Source organism: Rattus rattus, chromosome 18 (genome assembly GCF_011064425.1).
Source record: "Rattus rattus isolate New Zealand chromosome 18, Rrattus_CSIRO_v1, whole genome shotgun sequence".
Lineage (NCBI taxonomy): Eukaryota > Metazoa > Chordata > Mammalia > Rodentia > Muridae > Rattus > Rattus rattus.
In genome coordinates this window covers 5,167,865-5,187,505 of record NC_046171.1, presented here as the reverse complement: position 1 = coordinate 5,187,505, position 19,641 = coordinate 5,167,865, and the positions used below count along the sequence as shown (strand labels likewise).

Genomic DNA, 19,641 nt, shown 5'->3' with positions numbered 1-19,641 from the left:
CATATCCACCCCTGGCTTAGAGAACAAAACATACTTCTACACCTTAAGAAATATCCTTGGAGGACAAAACCACCAGCAAGAACCAGCGGAAAGAACGAAGACTCAATGTCCAGTGTACAGTTAGTTCTGTGGGGTTTTTTTTGGCTGTTTGGAGAGAGTCAAGCCTAGTAACTGCTGGTAGAGAATGAACTAGTACCACTGTGTCTTTAATAAGAACAGTGTTTCGGAGACTGGGGAGATGGTTCAGTGGTTAGAGGCACTTGTTGCTCTTCCTGAGGATCTGCGTTAAGTTCCCAGCACAATGGAAGCCCACAACCGCCTGTAACTCCAGTCCCAGGGAATCCAATTCTTCTTCTGACCTCTCCTGGCACTGCACACACTACACAGACACACGCGAAGGGAAAGCACCAGTACACATTTGTAAAGAAAGGTTTTTGTTGTGGTGGTTGTTATGAGATCCACTGGTGATTAAGAGAGGCAATACCTTACTTTTATATTTATTTGTTTGTATGTATGTATGTGTGTGCACATGGGTGCATATATGGAGGTCAGAGGACAACCTTCAGGAGTCAGTTCTCTCCTTCTACCATGTGCGTCGCTGAGACTGACGCGCTCTCCTTGGTGGCAGGTGTCTTACCCTAGGAGCTGTCCTGCTTCAGGTAACACTGTCCTAACCCTGTCACACAAACTAACCTAACCGAACGCTAACTGTCTGGATTTTCCTGGGATAGCTAGGCGTACAGAAATGGAGTTTTATACTTGAGGAGTTAGCCGTATAAGAGGCTGCAGACTTTAAAGGCTAGAATTCTGTGGGTCTCTACCAGGAGCTGTCTGTTTCCCAGGAGGCGGGTGGGCTGTGTCTGGAGGTGCTTTTGGGTCTCATGACTGGCACCCAGTGGTGGAGCTAAACAGTGTGCAAGCGAGAGAACCTTTGTCTACCAGAAGGAAATCTGGGAGTGGGTGGCTGAGGATGTGGCTCAGTTGGTAGAGTGCCTGCTGCCAAGCATGGACGAAGCCCTCAGCTAAGGCTCTAGTGCCGTATACCAGGTGCGGTGCACGTGGTGCAGGCGACAACCTCAGTCCTCAGGGGGCTGAAGCTGAGGAGCTGTGCAATATCATCTCTGCACACAGTGACAAACTTAACCCAGACGACATAACCTGCCTGAGGGAAGAAGGAAGGAAGGAAGGAAGGAAGGAAGGAAGGAAGGAAGGAAGAAGGGAGGGAGGGAGGGAGGGAGGGAGGGAGGAAGGAGGGGCTGGAGAGATGGCTCAGTGGTTAAGAGCACCGACTGCTCTTCCAGAGGTCCTAGGTTCAATTCTCAGCAACCACATGGTGGCTCACAACCATCTGTAATGAGATCTGATGCCCTCTTCTGGTGTGTCTGAAGACAGTGGCAGTGTACATATAATATTATATATATATATATATATATGTATATGTATATATATATATATATATATATATGATCTTTTTTTAAAAGAAAAGAAAAAAAGCAAGCAAGCACTGAAAGACATAACAAAACACTTTGACCCCAGCTCGGCAGGCTGAGGCTGGCAGACCTCTGAGTTCAAAGCCCAACTAGTCAACGAAGGGCCGCACAGTGAGGGACAACCAATAAACAAAATCTAGCATGTTGGTGGGGAAGGCAGAGTACACTAGCACATGCCTGCAGTCCCACCTACTAGGGAGGCTGCGGCAGGTTGATCTCCTGAGCCCAGGAACCAGCCTAGACAGCATAGTGACACCCTGCCTCAGAACAAGACGAAACGTCAGTGCTGCTGAGACGGCTAACCACACAGTAGCTTCAGATCTGGGCCAGTGGTTCTCAAGCTTCCCAAGGCTGAGACCCTGTAATACAGTCCCTCACGTTGTGGGGACCCCAACCATCAAACTATTTTGTTGTTATTTCACAACTCTTATTTTGCTACTGTTATGAATTCTAAAATATCTGTGTTCTCTGTGACCTTAGGTGAGCCCTGTGAAAAAGCTCACAACCTCTGGATTGAGGACAACTGATCTCGAGAGAGACCATGATCTACAGATGAGGGAAACCAGTCTGGCTTTTAGTTGCATGCTCCCATTCATAGTTTGCACACAGCAGCAGCTGGCTAGGAAGACTGTCTTCACAGATGCTGGGTTAGATAACAGATTTGACCATAACAACAAATATAAGCTAAGCATGTGCACTGCTAAAGTGCATGCTCAGAAATGAAGTGATTCCATGTATTTAAACGTTTTTGGACTTATTTTATGTGTATAAGTGTTTTGCCTGTATGTGTGCGTGTATGTGTAGCATGTGCATGTAGTGCCCAAGGAGGTCAGAAGAGGGCATTGGGTCCTCTGGAGCTGGAGTTATGGGTGGTTATGGGTGCAGGGAATAGATCCTCTGCAAGAATAGCCAGTGCTCTTAACCACTGAGCCCCCTGGCCAGCCCCAACCCCATGTATTCTGTCTGGCATAACCATGAGCATCTCTGAGGTATATGAGGTCTAATAATTATGGATAATTTTCCCAAGGAAAGAGCCACACACATGAGCAGAGCTGGGGCAGGAAGCCGTGTCTCTGATGCCCAGCTCCGCTTCTGGCTTCTCTACAACGCTGAGCTTACTGTGGACAGCTGCTCCCTTATGCTCAGAGGCCAGGAAGCAAGACTACCGGCGTAGAAGGAATGTTCCACTGCTATTTTCAAGTGAGGTGCTGGGTTTGAGGTAGGTGTGCAATCATAATTAGAGGAGCCTGATGCTCCCGCCTCAAACCCAGAGCATGGCATTAGGGCAATCTCTTCCTTCACCTGGTGCAGTGCCCCTCCTCCACATGGCCCATTTGGCTGAAGTCCATTATCTCTGTGCAGTCATTGAGGTTTTTGGCATTGGGGACAATTGGGTCTTAGGGAGTCAGAGCAACAGGAAACTAGTACCAATGGGGGAAATGGGAAGGCTTTCAGAGAAAAATTCTGACTTAATGAAGGTCTCTTAAGTGAGAAATGTGGGCTAGGGTGTGGCTCAGTATGAGGACCCGATTCTGAATTCCTAGGACCAGTGTAAGAGCCAGATACACAGTGCAGGAGCTTGTAATGCCAATGACCCTCAGGGAGATGGGAGTGGAGACAGGACTCTCAGGAGCTGACCAGACAGCAAGCTGCATTTGCAGGAGCAAACACGGACAACATCTCTAACAAGGTGGAAGGCAAGATCCAACACCCAAGCTTGTTCTCTGACTTCCATACAGTGTGTATGCGTGTACACACACACACACACACACACACACAGACAGACAGACAGACAGATAGATAGATAGATAGATAGATAGAGGAGGGAGGGAGGGAGGAGAGAGGAGAGAGAGGAAGAGAGGGGAGAGAGAGAGAGAGAGAGAGAGAGAGAGAGAGAGAGAGAGAGAGAGAGAGAGAATATTCAAGGTCATCTCTGTCTGGCTACATAGTAAATTTGAGGCCAGTCTGAGCTACATTAGACTGTCTAAAACAAACGAAAGAGTGAGGAGTGTCAGAGTTGGTGAGAAGGCACAGGGGCGTTTGACACCAAGAGAATAGGGAGTTGCCAACCCACAGGAAGAACACGAGGAATGAGATAAGGTGGTTTTCTGCAGAAAGGAAGAGATGGAGTTAAAAGATTAATTTACCCCAAACCTTCCTCAACCAGAAAACCAAAGCCACTTATCTAGCATTCACTATTCCTAGACATAAAAACAAAATTCCTTCACATCTTCCTCGCCAAGTTCAAGGCAGGCACTGTCCCCCTTCCTACTGTTTGGAGGAGACAGCACAGGCCTGCTGGGTAAGTCAGCTATGGCCTGCACACAGCTGGACAAGAGCAGGCATTGGCTTGCAGAGGAAGCCTCCTGGGACCAGGGTCATACTTTCAGTGCCCTGCTGGCCTGGATTTACGGTTAAAATTCAGAAGAGGCCGGAACGGTGCTTTAGAAATGGAAGGATGAATGTAAGCAGTAAGGGCAAAAAAAGGACCGAGACTTAAAACATCTGTAACATCTACCTCACTCGGACCTTCAATTGAAAAATAAAAAGGAAAGGCAAGACTGGCCAGGGAGGTAGAGGCAGTCTAGTCAGTGTCTGGAGGGAGCGTTGCAGGCGGAGGCCTGAGAGGTTGATGGTGGCCCTAGTAATACTTGCTGCGAGGGTGGAGTTATGAAAGACAACCACATTGTCTGCTTGCAATGATTCTGAGGACAGAACCCTCAGCCTTGTACCAGCTAAGACATTCACTGTTGTCTGAGGCAGAGGATGGTAGGGCGGTGCCGTAGAAGCAGAAGGCAGGACATGGATAAAGGGAGCAGAAGCAGAGATACAGAGGACTTGGCTATCAACAGCCGCAGGCAAGATGGTGGCAGAGGCCAGGTGTGGGTGAGGGCAGTGGCAGTAATGAGAGTTACCGTCATGATGTACACCCCAGGCCTCCTAACCTCAGGTTAATGGAATCTGAAAGTCTTAGGTGAAACTTGAGGGGAATGTGAATTTTGTGGCAAAGAATTATTATTTCCACCAAGTGCTGCCAAATTTTCGTATTTCCTTCTGTGCTGGTTGGTTGGTTGTTTGCAGACATCTTGCTCTGTAGCTGTCTGGCATTCTATGAAGTTTAGGCAGAACTCAGACTCATGACCGTCGTTCTGCCTCAGCCTTGATGGGGTTATAGGCACATGCCACCACGACTGGCTCCTTCAATTAGGAATATTGATTATAAGGCTGGAGAGATGGCTCAGCAGTTAGAGCACTGGCTGCTCTCCCAGAGGTCCTGAGTTCAAATCCCAGCAACCACATGGTGGCTCACAACCATCTGTAATGAGATCCGATGTCCTTTTCTGGTGTGTCTGAAGACAGCTACAGTGTACTCATATAAATAAACGAATCTCTTAAAAAATAAGAAACATTGATTATAAACTAAATTAGAAGCTACAGAATTGGACATTATAACCAGAATGTTACTATTGCTAGAGATACCTTGAAATATTATTTACATTTATTACTTCCTTGAAACTATGGTGGTTACTAGACCTGTGTGTGTGTGTGTGTGTGTGTGTGTGTGTGTGTGTGTGTGTGTGTATGTAAATATGTATGTGTGTGTGTGTTTTGGGAAAGAAAATTGAGACAGAGTTTCTCTGTGTAACTCTGGCTGTCCTGAAACTCACTTTGTAGACCAGGCTAGCCTGGAACTCAGAGATCCACCTGTCCTGGCCTCCCAGTAATGGGACTAAAAGCATGTACCCTACTGCCTGGCCCACTATATTTTAATATAACTGTTTCTCCTTTCAATTTTATCTAATTTATATATTATGAAATTATTGAGCAGAGAGATGATGTAAGCAGTTAAGAGTTTGTGCTGGGGGGGTTGGGGATTTAGCTCAGCGGTAGAGTGCTTGCCTAGAGAGCGCAAGGCCCTGGGTTCGGTCCCCAGCTCCGGGAAAAAAAAAAAAAAAGAGTTTGTGCTGGGGCTGGAGAGATGGCTCAGTGGTTAGAGCACTGACTGCTCTTCCAGAGGTCCTGAGTTCAAATCCCAGCAACCACATGGTGGCTCACAACCATCTGTAATGAGATCTGATGCCCTCTTCTGGTGTGTATGAAGACAGCTACAGTGTACTTATGTAGACTAAATAAATGCATAAAAATCAAATAAATACTATTCTTGATGAGACATTTAATGGTAAAGTATCCATTCTTCTTACCAGACCATGTGGCTAAAGTGGACTTTCCAGTTATTAAAGAACACAGTGCACCTGACTTTAAATAAGGCACTAAATTTCAGTTAAAAATAGGTTGGACTTAGATTTAAGAGTGAAAACTAGGGGTTGGGGATTTAGCTCAGTGGTAGAGCGCTTGCCTAGCAAACGCAAGGCCCTGGGTTCGGTCCCCAGCTCCGAAAAAAAGAAAAAGAAAAAAAAGAGTGAAAACTAACAGGCTAGTGGCTCAGGCCTGTTAACCTCAGCTACCTGGGATTCTGAGGCAGGAGGATCAAAGGTTCAAAGTCAGTCTAAGTTATAGAGTAAACTTAAGACCAGCCTGGCAACTTAGCAAGACCTTGTTTCAAAATAAAATGTAAGAGGAGGTTTGGACGTGGCTCAGTGGTAGAAGATGTGTCTTGTGGATGAGATCCCAGGGTCAACCTCTAGCAAAGAGAGAGAGAGAAAAAAACAGAGCTAACTTATAAAATTCTCAGACTAAAGCAGACTGAGTTTTATCAAAGTAAAGACTTTGCAGGAGCTAGGGCGGTGCTCATTGCCTAAGAGCGCTGGCTACTCTTCCTGAGGCCCAGAGTTTAGTTCCCGGCATGCACATAGCAGCTCATAGGTGCATGAAGAACTGCCATGTGACCTGGGAATTCTACTCTTATGCAGGGTGCTGGGAGAATTCCAAACCGGGATTGAAACAGACCTATGCCAATGTTCACAGCGACAGGGTGTTAACAGGGTGTCTGTCCAGGCAGAAGGTGCACAAGCACAAGGGATTATCAGTCAGCCACCGAGAAGAGGCAGTGTGCGGGCCTTGCTATAATGCAGGTGGACCTTCAAAGAGTGGTGCTAAGAGAAGCACGGCAGACACAGAAAGACAAATGGTGCACAGCTCTGCGTGAATGCAAAGGGCAGGTTCACAGCTCTGTCTAGAGGGGGTAGGCTCATGGAGACTTCTGGAAGGGTGGGTGAGAGGTGGGGAGCTGACTGCTACAGGAGTACAGAGTTTCTGTTTGAGGTGGTGAAAACGTTTTTGCAAACCAACTGTGGTGGTAGTTGCATAATAACAACTATGCCACAAGATCCCCACTAGAAATGGCTGAACCATCAGCTGGGTGTCACACACTTTACTACAGTCAACAATCACAACAAAACTCTCAGCAGTCAGGGGACACGGCTCAGGGACAGAGTGCTTTCCTCGTGTATGTAAACTGTGGGCTCGATCCCCAGTACTGGGAAAACGAAACAAAGTAAAGGAGCTGGGTGTGGTGGAGGCAGGGGGACCAGGACTTCAAGGCTAGCCTGGGCTACATAGTGAGCATGAGGCCCAACTGAACTATCTGAGACCGTCTCAAGTTAAAAACAAAACAATGAAGAATAAGAGGGACGACCCTGAAAAGAGGCCCCTTTACTTGTCGGTTTGCTAAGGGGTTCACAGCACAGAAAGGAGTTCAGAGTCCCTTGATAGTGGGGTGGGACTGAGAGGTGTTGTCACCTCTGTCATGGCCACGATGTAGACGGTACAAGAATCTCTGTCACCACTGTTTACTGTCAGAACGAACTCTCTGTGGCAGCTGGTGTGCTTTTACATTTATGTAGGGTAGAGAGGCCCAGGTGACAACTTTGTAAAGTCCATTCTCTCCTTCCACCAAGTGGGTCCCAGGGATTGAACTCAGGTCCTCAGGCTTTGCAGCAAGCACCTCTACCCCCTGAGCCATTTTGCCTGCCCTGATTGAACAATGAGTTTACTAGGCGTCATCCCCAGATACTTGTGGGGACACTCGAGGACTTTATGCCTATGATGAGCGGATGTGGCGAGTCTCCCAGAGGTCCCAGTGCTAAGAGCTTGGCTCCATTGGAGGCAACGTTTACGAGTAGTGAGCACTGAGGCCTGGGCCGCAGGAGCCTCTTCCTTGTGCCGGCAGCCAGCTCTTGTGAGGCTGATGTAGCACCAGGAGAGCAGGGGTTTGGTTTTTCTTTATATATTTTTATTTTATTATATAATGTATAAATAAAATATACGTATATTTATTTATCCATTTGGAGCAGGGTTTCTCTGTGAAGCCCTGGCTCTCCTGGAACTCACTCTGCAGATCAGGCTCAGAGCTCTGCCTGTCTCTGCCTCCTGAGTGCTGGGATAAAAGCTGTGCAGCACCACTACATGGAGAGAGCAGGTTCTACAAAGTGAGGCTTCCCTGTCCGCCACTGGACATGGGGCTTGAAGGTGGTGATGTCGATGTCCACCTTCCTGGAAGTGGGGCCCTTCCTCCTGTGCTCCTGCTGTTGTGACACAGCAGGGTGTCCTTACCAGGACATAGAACCCACAGGCTATCAGAATCATGAGCCAAACAAGCCTTGTCATTTAGAAATTCCTGAGCCTTGGGTCTTTCGTTACAGTGGCATTGCCAGAAGACAGTCTAAAGGCAATGCCCAAGATGTTTATAGTCAGAGGACCCTGCAAGATACACGCCCACCCATGCCCACACATACATACCACAGAGGGAGAGGGAGAGGGAGAGGGAGAGGGAGAGGAGGGAGGGAGGGGAGGAGGAGGAGGAGAGAGAGAGAGAGAGAGAGAGAGAGAGAGAGAGAGAGAGATAACCCCCCCTCCACAAACGACAGGGCTCTGGCGACGCCTCCAGAGAAGGAGACTGAGTAGGCGACAGAGAAGCCACGTTAGCTTTCTCCTGCCTGGCTTGTTGGCAGCTGAGAGGCTGGGTACACGCACCGGCACTGGACGTGGTGCTTGAAGGTGGTGATGTTGATGTCCATGTTCCCAGAAGTGGGGCCCTTCCTCCTGTGCTCCTGCTGGAAGTTCTCCTCATTGTATACGCTTCGCTTGACATCGTACATAAAAGGTATTTGTCTATATCTGTTGCCAAAACCCTGGCTGCTCCTCTCTGTTTGCATTGTTCCTGGATTAGCTGCAAAGACATCAGGTAAAAACAGGTATGGCCGGGCAGTGGTGGCTCAGGCTTTTAATCCCAGCACTAGAGAGGCAGAGGTAGGTGGATCTCGGAGTTCCAGACCAGCCTGGTCTACAGAGTGAGTTTAAGGACAGCCAGGGCTACACAGAGAAATTCTGTCTTGAGAAAATCAAACCAACCAAACCAAACCAAACCAACCAAACCAAACCAACCAACATGTACTAGGGCCAGCGAGATGGCTCTGTGGTGAAAGCCTGACACCCGTGTTCAAGCCTTAGGACCCATATGGTAAGACAGTAACTGACTCTTGCAAGTGCCCTCTGACCTTATATACAGATAACACATGGCACCACTGCTCTACCAACCAAATAAATAAATGTAACAAAAAAAAATATTTAGGGCTGGGTGTAGTAGCATGTTCTTATTTAATCCCAGCACTTGGTAGGCAAAACCAGGAGGATTTCTGTGAGGTCCAGGCCAGCCTGGGCTACATAGCGAGTTCCAGGTTAGCCAGCCAGGACTACATAGAGTAACCCTGTCTCAAGAGTTTTGAGACAAAAGAAACATATTTTTAGAAATTTAAATCAATTAGCACTTTTCTTGATTTTTTTTTTAAAAAGGTACTTTTATTATTTGTCTTTGTGTGAGTACATGTGGTGTGGGCATGTGTGTGCGTGTGTATGTGTGTGTGTCTGTGCATGTATGTGGGCGTGGGGGGGCATGTGTGTGGTGTGAGGTGTGTGCATGGTGTATGCATGTGTCTGTGTGTGTGTGTGTGTGTGTGTGTGTGTGTGTGTGTGTGTGTGTGTCTTTGTATGCTCTTATGTATAGGTGTTCTCCAAGGCCAGAAATGGGAGCTGGAGTTGGTGGCTGTGAGCTGCCCAATGGGGTTCCTGGGAACCAATCTTAGGCCCTCTGCAAGAGCAGTATGCACTTTTATCAGCTGAGTCATCTCTCCAGCACCCTTGCCTCTTTTTGAGGTAGGGTCTCTTATAGCCCAGGTTAGCCTCAAACTGACAACATAGGCAAGGATAACTGACATCATGATCTTCCAGCTTCCACGTCTCGAGCGAGCGATGGCATGCATGGCCTGCTCTCCCTGTTTCCTTTGCTGCTCAGCCTGGCAATGGTGAATGGGGAGTGCCCAGCAGTCTCCCTGACTTGGCCCTGAGACCGGAGCCATAGCTGTGCATCACTGCCTGCCGTCAGAATCTTTTGAAGGGAATGTAATTCACATACAATAACAGTATCTTTGCACAGCAGTTTTACAAGACCTTTCCTCCTGTTGTACAATTTAAAACTCAAAACTATTCTCTGTCAGAGTCAAAGGACTTGTTCTCTTTTTTTTCCTAGCGGACACGGGTGTGAGGGCCTGGCCTGTAATCCCAGGACCACAGAAGCAGGAGGATCACAAGTTTGAGATCAGCCTGGGCTACACGGTCGAGATGCTGTTAGAACAATCAGGTGAGTAAGCGAACCCCACACCCAACTGAACAAGGCTCAGAAGTTCAGACAACTTCAGTGTTTACTGTGTGTGTCTGGGGCCTGTGTTTGTCTTTTAAAGGGTCTCACTAGGTAGCTCTGGCTGTCCTGGAACTTGTGTAAAGTAGGCTGTCCTTGAACACCAGAGATCCACTTGCCTCTAACCCCCACGAACCAGGGTTAAAGGCATTTGACACAGCACCTGGCTTTTTTTTTTTTTTTTTTTTTTTATTATTACTATTTAAGACAGGCCAGCCAGAACCTTACTATTGCATCAGAGGATAACATTGGCCTCCTGTTCTTCCTGCCCCCACCTTGGATAACAGGTAACCACCATGTCTGATTAATATTCCAATGAGGGGACTTGAGAGCTGGCTCAGTTGTCCCTGCAAACAAGAAGACCAGGGTTTGGTTCCTGCCATTGACATGGTGGCTCACAGCCATCTGTAGCTTCTGTTTCCCAGGATCTGATGCTCTCCTCTGACCTCTGCATGCACCAGGCATGTACACTTGCACAGACTAAGAGATAAAGCATTCTGACCATTTTCCTCCTCAGTGCTAAAGGTTCAGGGCGAAGTCATCTTCCAACTCCTCCTTGGAATGCAGCAGGAAGACACCAGCATCTCCCCAGTGAAGAGCCTGGTGAGGGGGGGAAGGGAGGGAAGGACCACCCATTGTTAGCCCCCCACCCCTCCCCAGGCTTTACACTGGGGAGGCGCAGGCATCTTCCTGATAACCATCAACTTGTCCACTCTGACAGGTGTAAGGAGTTCCTCAGTGAGCCACAGTGATTCAGCATGGCCACAATTCAGGCCCTATCCCCTCGACTGTAAAACAGGTTCCTGTCTTAAAATCACATGACCTAGAGAAATACCAAGAACCCCAGCCTGGGGAAAGGTCAACTCCTGGAGAAGGTGGATTGAGACAAGTGGGGGAGGGGAGACTAGGTATTTCAGGGACAGGATTCAACATAATTAGAGATGATATAAGGAAAATAATTAAAAATGTCTGAGTGACATCAACTTTAAACTGAGAGAAGGGAGGAGGGGGAGAGAGAAAGGGACAAAGGAGGGGGGAAAGAAGGGGGGAGGTTTAAAAGTGATCCTAGAGGAGGGCTGGTGAGCCAGCTCTGCCTGCCAGCAAGCCTAACAGCCCTGGGACCCACGAGGTGAAAGGAGAGAAACCGACTTCCACAAGTAGTCCTCGGACCTGCACCGGGCAGTGTGGCCTGCATGGATGACCACACACACAAAATAAACAAACTTTAAAAACAAAAGCCTGTTCCTAAAGGGAGCCGAGTGTGGTTGCATAAGCCTGTACTCTCGGCACTTGGGACACGAGGCGGGAGGATCAGGGAGGGTTCAAGCCTCTGTTACACATCCAGCTTGAGGTCAGCCCAGGCTGTATGAGATCCTATATCAAGGCAAACAAACAAACCACAAACCAAATAAAAATCATCTCCTGAGTAACTATTTCTGGGGCAGTCCAAACGTGTGTTAAGACGCTGGGGAAGCCTAGTGAAGTGTTGTATACCTTGAATCCCAGCACTCCAGAGACAGAGGCAGGCGGATCTCTGAGTGCTGGGCTGACAGCCACAGCTCACTGTCTAAAACACAGAAAGAGAAGCAGCAGCGGAGAACTGGGGCCCTGACCGGAGCAGCACGAAGGGTGCCACAGTGTACACCACTCATCTTTCTCGTCTGCTGTTGATTTTGAGACAGGATCTCACGGAGCATAGCGGGCTTTGACATCGCCTTCCTCCTGCCCCCGTCTACCCAGTGCTGGGTTACAGGTGTGTGCCACCACACATGCCTTAATTCTTTTGTTTTTTCCTTCCTGTGCTGGAAATCCATCTGAGGGCCTAACACGCAAGGCTGCTGTCTCCTGAGCTGTAGTCCCTGCCTTTATCTCCCTCTGCTAAAAATACTCGAAAATACAAGCACGTTAACCCAGCTCTTTCACTACTGCTGCCTTCAGCCATCCACCTGTCCATCCATCCGTCCGTCATTTATCCATTTGCAGATTCATTTACAGAATCTCTAATTGGAATATTTTACATGCAAAAAAAATGTAACTTGATTTATAAAATGTTGACCCATCGGGCAAGAATCCCAGAAAATTAGTTAAGGTGCAAGAATTTTTTTTTTTTTTTACCTGATTTAAGTCCTCTTTCACGTGCTTCCTAAAACCATAAAACAAAACTCACTTCCAACTAAAGCCCTTCTTAATGCTATACATTGTGATACCAAGGGGCTGTGTTGGAGAGACACTCATGACTGGCTTGAGGGAGGACCCAAACCACAGTCCATAAGGACCAGAAGACACAGAAGGGGGCGTAGGGGGGTAGGGTTCAGCCAGAGAAACCAAAATGAGCAAAACAGTAAGGGTAAGCAAAAGGGGCCCTGAGCCTAGGACACAGATAGGGTGGAGGTGTGGCGAGGCCCACAGTCCAGTCCCTTCAGCTGCTGACAACACGGGGGCGAGTTTGAAAGAATCCAGTGTGCAAACACCATCTTGTCTCTTGCCAGTGCTGTCTCTCACGCAGCCTCTCTATAGGAGACACAAGTTCCAGGGACCACCGCCATTCATTCATTTATTCATTCACTCATTCATTCCAGGGACCACCGCCATTCATTCATTTATTCATTCACTCATTCATTCCAGGGACCACCGCCATTCATTCATTCACCCACTAGTGCTTGGGACTCTCCTGGCTCTGCAGGTGACCCAAGCACCCATGCTACGGGAGGCGGCAGGCAGGGCTCACCTGGTTTCCGGTGGCCGGCAGGAGCGCAAACGCTGGGGACAGACTCGGCTCCAGCCTGGCTGGCGGCGGCGCTGCGGACGCGGAGGCCGGCAGTTCCCGAGCCGTTGCTGCAGAACCCGCCGGCGTTCCGGCTGTGCGGGTGACGGGCGAGGACGGCATCTGGGGCGAGGAGAAGGGGTCCCTGGCTGCCCTCCACAGACCTGGGCCGGGACCCTTCGGATCTTCCAGAAACAGGCACGAGAATAGGAGTTCCCGGTCCTCCTGCTCCGCGTAGGGGTGGGTGGATTGTGAGTTCTTACGGGTCTAACTTTCCCCGTTCACTTTTATTATCTTTTTCTCGGCTTCTACGGAAGATTCCACTAGGTGGGAATGGAGGGCCGGGTTTCTCTCGTGGAGACTAGAACTGGGGACTAAGGAAGCTCAACAGACTTGTCTTAATAAATGTCCGAAGCCCTCGTCGTTTCCCCAAACTTCCAGAGGCGTGGATTCTTTAAATTTCTCATGAATTATGTCTTTAAAATCCTCTCAATTTAAGTTCTTTTTTTTTTTTTTTAAAGATTTATTTAGCTGTCTTCAGACACACCAGAAGAGGGCACCAGATCTCTTTACAGATGGTTGTGAGCCACCATATGGTTGCTGGGAATTGAACTCAGGACCTCTGGAATAGCAGTCAGTGCTCTTAACCACCGAGCCATCTCTCCAGCTCCCTCAATTTAAGTTCTTAAAATTCTCCCAATTTTTCCTTTAAATTTCTAAATTTTGGATGGTTCTAAATTGGCAGGAGTCGGTCTCGAACCGGAGTCATGGGCTTTGGGGTGTTCCAGATATGGTCTCATAACAGCCCAGGCCGGTCTCTTAACTACTCACTATATAGCAGAGGCTGGTCTCCTGGTCTTTCCAAACGCTGGAATTACAGGCTACGTAAATCTAAATAAATAAATACATCAAATATATGAGAAGGGTCTCTTGGTCTTTCCAGATGCTAGAATCACAGGCTGTATAAATCTAAATAATTCAGTAAATAAATAAAATCAAATACATTAGACTGGTCTCCTGGTCTTTCCAAACGCTGGCATTACAGCTGTGTACATCTAAATAAGTAAAAATATGAGAAACTTTCCTGAAATGGAATGACCTACCTGCAGAGAGAGAGAGAGAGAGAGAGAGTGAGTGTGTGTGTGTGTGTGTGTGTGTGTGTGTGTGTGTGTTTCCCTTCCAGTCATGGGTATCGAGCCCAGGGCCTTGCAAATGCAGGTCTCAGCCTCAAAGTGGCCATTCCTGACGTCCACCTCTGACCTTGTGCATCGGACTCCCTAGTGGGTCCCTGGAACCTCCTCCTACACCTTCCAGGGTGGTTCTTCTGCTGAGGACATTTAGAAGCTGCTAGGAGCGTCCGGCGGGAGGGAGAGCCTGGGCTTTGAGGCCGGGTTAATGTTTGCCTGGGTGGGGAGGGGGACAGGTTTCATCAGCGTCCCGAGATAAGCCACGCGTCCTTGAGCGGATGGGAACGCAACAGCTTTCTGGACAGGGCCAGTCTGCTCTTGCAAATCTTTCTTGGAAATCGCCGGCTCCGGTGAGCAGGTGGCTCGGAGCTCAAAGACCGCTTGGCTCTCTTTCCCCCCGACGCCGTCCCAGTGGCTTTCCGCCACGGCGCCAGGCATTCGCTGGTCCGACCACAGAGAGGCGCGCGCGGCCTACGCTGCGGTCCGCCCCCACCCTCGGCGCCCCCGGGAGCACAGTCTCCCCTAGAGTTCCTGCCTCAGCTCCCGGAGCCGCGTCTCTCTTCTCGCGAGATCTGCCCGTCCCGCGCGCTCTTCTCGCGCACCCCCGCCCCACGGGCAGGTTCCATATTGGGTAAGGTCGCGGCTCACGGAGCTGTTCTCGCGAGAGTCCTGCTAGAGCCTCCCCGGCCGCTGCCTGCGGGGAGGGGGGGGGAGATCGCGGCCACTGGAGCCCGAGCGGGCGCTGGAGCGCGAGCGGCTGTCGCGCAGCGTCGGCGTGCGCTCCCCAGGGAGCGGCTGCAAGGGGACCGCGGCGGGAGCTGCGTCGAACCGTGCAGCCGGCTCCCGCTCGTTGCCGAGGCTCGTAGGAGCCGCCGCGGCTGACAGGAGCCGTGGGTCGCAGCCTCCACACCTGCGCGGGCGCGGGGTCGGGTCTGCCGCGGGCGAGCGAGAGGGCACAGAGGAGAGCGTGCGGCTGCAGGCAGGGGCCCCCGCTCGGCCACCTCGTCGCCGCGCTGCCGCCGCTGGAAGATGTCGCAGGAGAGGCCCACGTTCTACCGGCAGGAGCTGAACAAGACCGTCTGGGAGGTGCCCGAGCGATACCAGAACCTGTCCCCGGTGGGCTCGGGAGCCTACGGCTCGGTGTGGTGAGTGTCGCCGGGCCTGGGGTTGGGGGCGGGGGTGGGAGGGAACGTGGTGGAGCAAGCAGGGTGGCCCTGCATGCCTGAGCGCCAGGCCTGTCCCCACAGCTCAGCGATGCGCCCAGCGGCAGGAATTCTCCTGCGGGCGTGTCTTGGGGGTGCAGGGGGCAGTTGGAGCGGGACGTGTCCTGCACCCCTCGCCCTGCACACGCAGGTGGGTGGGGAACCGTGTGCGGGATCGGGTCAGCCGTGGGCGCGGTGTGATGGGGCTCCACCCTGTGCTCTCCATGCTCGCAAGATCGTTCCTCCCGGGGGTCCCTCTGCAGCCGTGCGGCCTCTGGACCCTGCCTCCGGGTACCGCCACTTGGCACGCAGGAGCCCTGCCCCGGGGAGCGGGCGAGTGGGGCGCAGCTCCCGCGAGGAGCAGTAGGTCAAAGCCTGACCCGGGGACTGCGGTCACCTGAACGAAACTTGCAAGAAAAAGCGCTCCCTTTCCCGGAATTTTTTTTTTCTCTTTCTCAGTTTTTCCCTCCCATTTAACCATTTTTGCAAGCTTCGGTCGAAAAACCCAGAATCGGGAAACGTTCTTTTGGGATTCGCACCTGAATTAGCAGCACCCCCGAAGGGCTTAAAATAATACCGACTTTATCTCGGGGACCGCGGGGTGCCAGCTTGCCGTGGTGTGTTTCCGATTCGGTTGAAAGAGTATTTCCTTTTCGGGGAGGGAGGGTGGCAGTGCCTGCAAGGACGCTCCAGCTCTCAGCTTAGTCACACAGCGCTGCTCAGTTCAGTATTGTTTGACAAAACCAGTTTTCCATACGGAGCCAGAGTGGTTCTGATCTGTTGGGCGCCCCTCAAAGATCAAAAAGGTGGGACCGAGTGCTGGAGTTGTAAATGGTTTTTAATTGGGGATGCTTTTCTTTCTTTAAGCCCCTTAGAAGATTTGCAGGGGGCTTTAAGCTTGTAAGCACCGAGGCACATGGGGGTTTTTCGGGAGAACCTGGGCCGCAGAAAACGATGCCTTTCAGCTCTCATTAACACTTCGGCTTTTTGTTTGAGTTCGTTTGAGACAGAGTCTCACTATGGATGGCCTTGTCTGGCCTGAGCCTCAGTGGCTTGACCAAAGCCTGGCCTGGAACTCAACAAATTTTGTCTCCTGCCAGCGCTGAGAATAAAGGCATCTGCTACCACACAAGGCCCTGGGAGCAGGTTTCAGGTTAAATTTATACCGTCAAAGGTCCACTCCAGAAATGTCAGGGACTTTCAAGGGTTCAGATAGTCTCATTTATTGGGACTCAGTGGCAGTTTGGACCTCCCTATCTGAAAGTAAAGACCAGACTCAACAGACGAGACTCTTCTGCGTTTTAGTGATTTATATTCACGTTTCCCTGAAAGAGCCTGTGAAATGGGTTTTGTTTTGCTTTGGAACAAATTCTAGGCTTCTGGATGTGTTAATCTTTAAGTATGAATCCTGTGTTACTTAAAGTCACATCGTGAATTTCCTGTTTGGTAGAATCTTCCTGGTAATTGCGATTGTGCAACCGTGTCCGGCAACAGATCATATTGCGTTTGCTCGTTGGAGCTGCCTAGGCTGTGCTGCCGATAGCACCAGCCCTGACCTCTTTCTCCCAGGTTTACAGGATGGCAGTTTACATTTTAAAGGGGATGTCAATAATTTACATCCCGTGTTCGTGATTGGTTTGTTTCTCTAGTACTCACCAGCTCCCTCAGTATCTCCAGTCTTCATTGCTCACTGGTACAGCATCAGGCTTTTGTCCCCATTTGGATGCTCAGGGAGGGATGGAGCAGAACTCAGGGCTTCTGGGAAAGGGAACTTGCAGGGTTTCCTAGGGCCACTGCTGCCCTGGAAGAAGAGCCAGCTTTACAGTGACAGGCCACAGTGAAACCAACACCACTTCCTCTAGTGCTGTTACTTTCTTGCAACGGGATTGAGCACAGCCTCCCAATGAGATAGACTTCTACCAAACAGCTTCTTGAACATAGGTAGTGCTGGCCCAGTGATGGATGTAACCATGGCACAGTCCTGGCCTTACCTGTGGGAGGCTGGCCCTGCAGCAATGCACAGCACAAAGTAGGTCGCTTGAAATAAGGGTCAAAAAGGTCTGCAGCAAAAAAAACCAAAAAAACACAAAAACAAAAAAACAAAAAAAACAAAAACCCTGCTTTCAGCCCTGCCTTCTAGTCTGTCAGTTCCTTGCCTGTCTTCCAGAGACGCAGACGTTCTACCTTAGAGATTTATGTAGCCTATCTATGAGGGAAAGGTAACTGAAACTGTCTGTGACTGAGTGAATGTCACCTCCAGTCATATGTATAGGCGTTACCGCTCTCAGGTTACTTGAAATTATTTTCAATTAGCAGCTTTTTAGGTGCATCTGAAAAGCTTCTTTTGGTTTGTTTGTTTGTTTGTTTGTTTGTTTGTTTGCTGTTGTTTTTGAGATGGGCTGTCCTATAATTCACATTGTAGACCAGGCTGGCCTCCAACTCAGATCAGCTGGCCTCTGTCTCCCAGAGTGCTGCGGTTAAAGGCATGCAAGACTATACCTGGCTTCTTGGATTTCTTTTTTAATCCACTTTGAGGCCTGTGTTCCCTTTCTTCTTCATCCTCTGAGATAGTTTGATGTTGGAGAATAATGAAGTCCACTTGAATGGAGATAATAGAGGGGGATTTAGACTGAAGCCTTGAGGAGAGAGAAGGCTGTCCTACTGCTGACTGTAGTAAGTTGTGAGGGACCTGAGGTCTCTTCAAGAAAGGAATCCCTGAATGGGACATGATATACAGTGATTTGTAACTTTCTTTTTTAAGTTTAGGATTATTGTTATTTTTATTTGTAGTATTTAGTGAACAACGGTAAAAAGAAACAAGAAATAAACTGTAGTGTTACCAACTGTAAATCAGATGAATGAGTCAATCGGTCTGGAAATGTGAGAATCGGTATGGTTTGACAAGTATCTTTCTTTTTAAAAGTGTAAAGGGAACTAAACTAAGTTCTCCAAGTTTTAAGGAACTTTATTCACTGCCTGAAAAGGGAAACAGGCGTTAAAGACCACATTGTTGCAAAGCATTGATTGTGTGGTTTGGGGCATGGGGAAAATCTTTGTGGTGAATGTAAGGAAACTCAAACAGGAACGTGAGTGCCTCCTCTGGGGAAGCCTCTCTCCAGCCCCTGGCTGGGCCCACTTGAACCCATGCCTTGGGAATGAGTGTTAAGAATTACTTCTAGTAGAGCGCTTGCCTAGGAAGCGCAAGGCCTTGGGTTCGGTCCCCAGCTCCGAAAAAAAGAACCAAAAAAAAAAAAAAAAAATTACTTCTAGGTCATCCATAGCCATTTAGTCATTAGTGTGTACCGCATACCACCAAGTAGTGGCTGGGTTCTTGAGATGAGTACAGAACAAGACAGCTCATCTTGTCATTGGACATGTAGGAGAATGGATGGGTTTAATGACTGCCTTTTATGGGTGGCTTACTGTGTTGTAGACATGGTGACCCATAGTTTTTAATCGGCATGTAAACATGTAACAAACCTGTAGCTAAACATGGTAATTTCTTCTAAGAGACTAAATCTGATTTAGCATGCTATATAGGACAAGATTATTCCAGTAAATATAACAAAGATAAACGAGGCCTTTTCTTTTTTTTAGTGTTAATTTATTTTAATGAGCCAGGGTAAAAAGAAAACTCTGTGATTGAGTATGAAAAGATGACCTTTTTCACTCTTGACGTTGAGAAGGCTGCACCTTCACTATTAGCTGTAACACTCGCTGGGCTCTCTCCCTCCCCTTCCTGCCTGTCTTCCTGCTTTCCTTCATGACAGCCTGCTGGTCCTGAACTCCTGACCCACTGTCTGAGGCGCTCTAATGCTAGGATCACAGGAGTGGGCCACCAGGCTGCTTTCAGCTGAGCTGTCTTCCATTTACTGTCTTTGTAACTAAGTAGACAACTTAGCTGGGTGTTAATAAGAAACACATAAATACAAATAACTCCCAGCCGTGAGTTTGAGGCCAGCCTGGCCTCCTGAGTGAGCGCAGTGCCCTATCTTGAGAAAAACAATAAATAGACAAAAGTGCCCAGAAAACATGATTACTGGCAAGAGGGTGGGGGGTATTTAGCTTTATTTATTGTTATTTGTGTGATTGTTTGATTTGAATTATCTCTGCACTACAGTGTGCTTGGTGCCTCCGGAGGACAGAAGGGGGCATTGGACCCTTTGGAACTGGGGTTACAGATGGTTGTGGCCACCAGAAGACCTTGCCAGTGCTTATAACCACTGAGCATCTCTTCCCCAGTTACTGCAAGGGTTTGTATGGATAGAGGAGAAAGACTAACTTAAGAGTTGAATTCCGTTTCCCACTCACGGTGATCACTGCCCCAGGCCTCTCAGTTCTGCCA

At 49.1% G+C, this 19,641-nt stretch overlaps 2 protein-coding genes across 8 annotated transcripts in view; one reads left to right on the top strand and one right to left on the bottom strand.

Moving 5' to 3' along the window:
- Slc26a8 (solute carrier family 26 member 8) overlaps positions 1 to 13,418 on the bottom strand; it is a 48,672-nt gene extending 35,254 nt beyond the window's left edge. For 3 of the 5 annotated variants that reach the window (XM_032889269.1, XM_032889273.1, XM_032889271.1), the window contains exon 1: positions 8,424 to 8,666. In XM_032889269.1, coding sequence (XP_032745160.1) covers positions 8,424 to 8,605 — 182 coding nt within the window. In that variant the 5' untranslated portion in view covers positions 8,606 to 8,666. Of the gene's footprint in view, positions 1 to 8,423; positions 8,668 to 12,871 lie in introns of those variants that run through there. The other 2 variants (XM_032889272.1, XM_032889270.1) reach the window with 2 other exon arrangements.
- A 1,304-nt stretch (positions 13,419 to 14,722) lies between these two features.
- Positions 14,723 to 19,641, top strand: part of Mapk14 (mitogen-activated protein kinase 14) — a 59,828-nt gene continuing 54,909 nt past the window's right edge. Inside the window, exon 1 of one of the 3 annotated variants that reach the window (XM_032889167.1) lies at positions 14,723 to 15,239. In XM_032889167.1, the coding sequence (XP_032745058.1) occupies positions 15,124 to 15,239 (116 nt within the window). In that variant the 5' untranslated portion in view covers positions 14,723 to 15,123. The remainder of the gene's footprint in view (positions 15,240 to 19,641) is intronic. The other 2 variants (XM_032889166.1, XM_032889165.1) reach the window with 2 other exon arrangements.